General features: G+C 46.4%; 1 protein-coding gene across 1 annotated transcript in view; it reads right to left on the bottom strand.

Moving 5' to 3' along the window:
- The window catches only part of LOC102385657 (organic solute transporter subunit alpha-like), a 34,076-nt gene that overhangs the window by 19,860 nt on the left and 9,823 nt on the right, over positions 1-4,393 (bottom strand). The window contains 3 exon segments of the mRNA XM_014517938.2: positions 1-33; positions 1,442-1,515; positions 3,820-3,971. The exon segment at positions 1-33 is cut by the window's left edge and continues 1 nt beyond it. Coding sequence (XP_014373424.1) covers positions 1-33; positions 1,442-1,515; positions 3,820-3,971 — 259 coding nt within the window.

The raw sequence follows: 4,393 nt of genomic DNA, 5'->3' as shown, positions 1-4,393 counted from the left end.
AGCAGGAACTTGTGGATGACAATTGCAAAAAAGCTATTGAAGAAAAAAGCATGTCACCTTAAATGTACACAAATGGCCATATGTTCCTTGTAAGCCGACAGACAAGTACCTTTCACCAGTCCAAAAATATCAGAATCTGCACTACTTGAGTTCCTGCAATATGTTACTATATTTAGCACAAATTGAACAGAAATAATGTGTCACAACTGCCTTGTACTACCACTAAAGTGGTATTAATACCACTTTAAAAGAGGAGTATGCTAAGGCACGGAGCAGTTATGATATGCTTAAAGTTTCAAAACAGAGTGGGGGCAAAACCAGCGTTAAAATGCAGGAGTTCCTGGCTCCCACCTTAGTGGTCTATCCACTGGACTATGCCACCTCTATTTTTTTTAATTATAATTTTCCTTTAGTTGACTGAATCCTAACAACACCAGCTACATCTGACAGTCAGAAATTTTGTGAGTGAGTGAGTCAAATTCCTCCTTTCACAATTGTCCTTAGCACATACATAACATTGTCCACGTTAATATTAATGTAGTAATATGCGTTTATATAACTTTTCGCATTGATCATGAATCATTAATATTCAGTATTAATAAACAATCATATGAATTAATATTGGTTACCCGCATGTCATTAATATGTATGCCTTTTTCTTTGTATATACATTTGTAGTACTTTATACACCAACAGCATTAGACAAGGCACAGACAGTTTGCACATATTACACTGAAGAAATTATTTAATAAATTAATGATGCTCGGTATTATTGTGCTTTTACTCTTTTTCATTCTGCTCTCTAAATAAAACTCAGCCAGCAGTCACGGGGTGCTAATGATAGGATTTATGTTTGTGCTCCCAAATCCCTTCAGCACTTTTGAAAATCCCTCCCTTATAGCTTTCAACCTTTTGATGTCTGCCATAGACAGCTACACCATTACCTTTAGGAAACAGAAATATGGTCTCTTTCTCCCCTTTACATGTCAGAACTGTCAAGCTCATATACAAAGAGCTTTTATCAGGACATCTGTGGAACATTTTTACATTGATATAGTCATTGGAGGTTCACTTGCCACCATTAATAATAGATCTCCACAGTGTGTCATTAATAAAAGCATGGTGAAAAATCATAGGTCAGCATCTCATTCCACATGGCATTCAGAGAGATGTCCAGGGCTCCAAGGCTGCTGTCAATCAGAGGGATCAATCGTGTAACTCTCAGTTCTTCCATACTGTAGCTCCCATGCTAGGGGACTGCAGCCCTGGGAACTGCTTTAATATTTTCTTCCTCCTATAAAATAGCTCCCAAGAGATTTCACCTCAAACTAAAAAATTACTCAGTTGTTAAATTTACAAAATAACTATGTTTATCTACTGATAGCAGCTGTTTAAAGGCAGGAAATTCAGGGTTCAGAGTAGAAACGAGAAGAATACATACACTGCTGCAGTGAAATCTGTAAACATTGTGGAGCGAGGAATCCACATTCCAATGCATGATGTAGTAGCTATCACCTAGACAGAAAGACAACAAGGTTACTGAGGGACAGAGGTAACACCAGGTCACGAAAGACTTTATCTCAATGCAGGACTACATGGAATTTTAGATGACCACACAATAATTAGATTCTGTAAATGGAAAATTATAAATTTATTATAATGTTCTGTGTATAGGATCTAATTATTCAAGGATCATCTTAAATTCATCCTCCCCCACAACTGCTGCATAAGGGGAAGCAGCAGCAGGAGGCAAGGGGCATTTGTGCCACCCTGCCACCTATCCCACTGCCCCTTGCCCCTCCATGCCTGTACTTGCTGCCTGCCCCCCCTGCTGCCTGCTCCCCACCACATGCCCCCTGTCCCTTGCCCTCCGTACCCCTAAATCCCTGAATCTATACCTGCTCCTCTGCTGCTTGTCTATGGTTTCCGCCTGTAACAGGGGGCCTTCTCGGGGCCAATTTTCCTTGAGCCCCCACCCACCTGTTTCTGGACCAACTGCCCACCTTCTCAATTCCCACGCCTTGTTATTAATTAATTAATTATCTTAATTAGGTGACAGGCTGACCATTTTCTTGCCCCGATGCCAGGGGGCACTATCTGTGGCTCCATACTTCCCCTACACTGCAGCCCATGCCTCGCAGATGGCATCCTGCTGTTACTCTCACCTGGGCCCCAGAATCCTCCTATCAGGACCCCTCCAAGATCCCTCCATTCAGGTGGCCTACCCCACCCTCATTCAGGGCTGCCTCGCTCCCTGAAACTATTTCCCCATCAGGTGTGGTCCCCCAGCACCTTTAGCCACACAGGCCCTGGCCTTACCTCCAAGGCCAGTCAGGAATCCCAGGCCCTCAGCTCTGGGCATCCTGGCCCCTGGCCCTTTTGACTGTTCTGGTCCTGGCCCCAGCACTGACCAGTCGAGGGTACTCTCAGTCAGGCCTCTGCACCTCTAGCCCCACTCTCAGTCCTGGGTCCAACACCTGGCCCTACTAGCGGGTGACCCATCCAGTTGTGGGAGCTGACTCCAAGGCCAGTCAGGAATCCCAGGCCCTCAGCTCTGGGCATCCTGGCCCCTGGCCCTTTTGACTGTTCTGGTCCTGGCCCCAGCACTGACCAGTCGAGGGTACTCTCAGTCAGGCCTCTGCACCTCTAGCCCCACTCTCAGTCCTGGGTCCAACACCTGGCCCTACTAGCGGGTGACCCATCCAGTTGTGGGAGCTGATGTTAAGGCACCCCGACCCACCTTTCACTGGGGTGGTAACTGGCCTGGTATTTCCTGGGGGTTCCCGCACCACTGAGAGTCCCACCAGGCCACCCACCAGGGTATAGTTTTAGGTCATGCCCAGGACCAGGAACCTCCTAGCCATCCCCTACAGCTCCTCCCTTACTTCCAGGGTGTTCCAAGAAGTCTCACAGCCAGGCAATGTTGCTGCCTGGGCTTTGCTTGTATGGGCCCCCCTGAATCTAAAATGCCTGCCACAATCAGGCACCTGCTGGCTGCTTGGCTTAGGTCTTAAAGTGGCAGGAGCCAACAGTGCCCTGCCACACTGCCCCTCTGCTGCCTGCCCTGGCTGCACCTGTGCCTGATCCCTGCCCCCACAGAACCAGAGCTGAAGGTAAGTAGCAGAGGGGTAAATGGCCAGAGGAGAGAGAGGTGGCAGGGGTGGGCAGGCTGTGCGGTCTGCCCTGTGCTCCCCACTCAGAGTGGGTCTCCACTGCACACCTCTTTCCACCACCTGTATTTTTACACATGCAAGTGCTGCAGAGCTGGGCATTTTGAAAAGCACCGGGCGCTGCAATACTTGCAGTTGCATAAGCAGCAAAACGTTTACCAGTGCTGAGAAAATGGCAGCGGCGCACTTTTGAACTAAAACACATCACAGGTGCTTTAGTTCAAAAGCACACTGCCGCCATTTTTTCTGCACGTTGACGCATATTTCAGCACTTACACAACTGCACATGGCACAATACAGTGTGTGTCAGCTTGTGTTCGGAGCAGATTTGATTAATGATGGTCTCCCCTGTGCACTCCTCTAGCCCCACCATGCAGTACCCCCTGCTCTCTCCCCACCACATACCCATCCCCTGCCACATGAACCACCCTAGCCTGGGGTAGGTGATCACTCAGCTTTGGCTTTAGCCCTGGCCCCAGGTGGCTAAGCCACCACTTGCCCCAGGCCAGTACTTGAATCTAAGATGCAACTTCTTTTTCCTCATGTTGATTGGAAGGGGAAAACCTCATTGTGAACTTGACCAAATACAGCAGTGTTAATGAAATGGCACTGTCCACACACAATTTAATTACTTTCTCCCTGATCTTACCGGAGCTGCAGCATTTATCCAAATAAAAATGGACCTTTTGGAGGAGGGGATTTTCTTGTAGATATAGCACACTTCCTCTACGAACACCAGGTTGGCTGTTAGTGTCATCAGTGTCAAGATTGCAAAGAGAAATATACCTGTTAGATCAAGGCCTGCCAAAAAATAAATAAATAAGAATCATGAGTATAGCAGCAATGTAGCAGAAGAAAGTACCTCAGAGAAAAAATGTTAGACACATCTGCAAACGTTTGTCCATGTGCTTAGCTCGGTGAATTGGCATTGACTTCAGCAGGTTGACTCACAGACAGTAAAGTTGAGTTCACAAGTCAGGCTTTGCTTTGCTTTGCTAAGCTTAATGGTCATAGTCAACTGAGTTGTATATACAGTAGGGATAATTCCAGAAGCAACATGTGGAAAGAATGCGTCTTTCTGTGTGGTATTCTGCAATAATTCTCTTCAGATTCCTGAAAAGGATGTTGAAATGTCTGAAATAAAGGTAATCACTTAAGACTAATCCACCCTAGGTTTTCAACACATGGTTAGCAGTGCACACTGCTATAAAGTTTGGGGTTTT

Source organism: Alligator sinensis, unplaced genomic scaffold (assembly GCF_000455745.1).
Source record: "Alligator sinensis unplaced genomic scaffold, ASM45574v1 scaffold348_1, whole genome shotgun sequence".
In the NCBI taxonomy this organism is placed as follows: Eukaryota; Metazoa; Chordata; order Crocodylia; family Alligatoridae; genus Alligator; species Alligator sinensis.
This window is presented reverse-complemented; position numbering and strand designations above follow the sequence as displayed.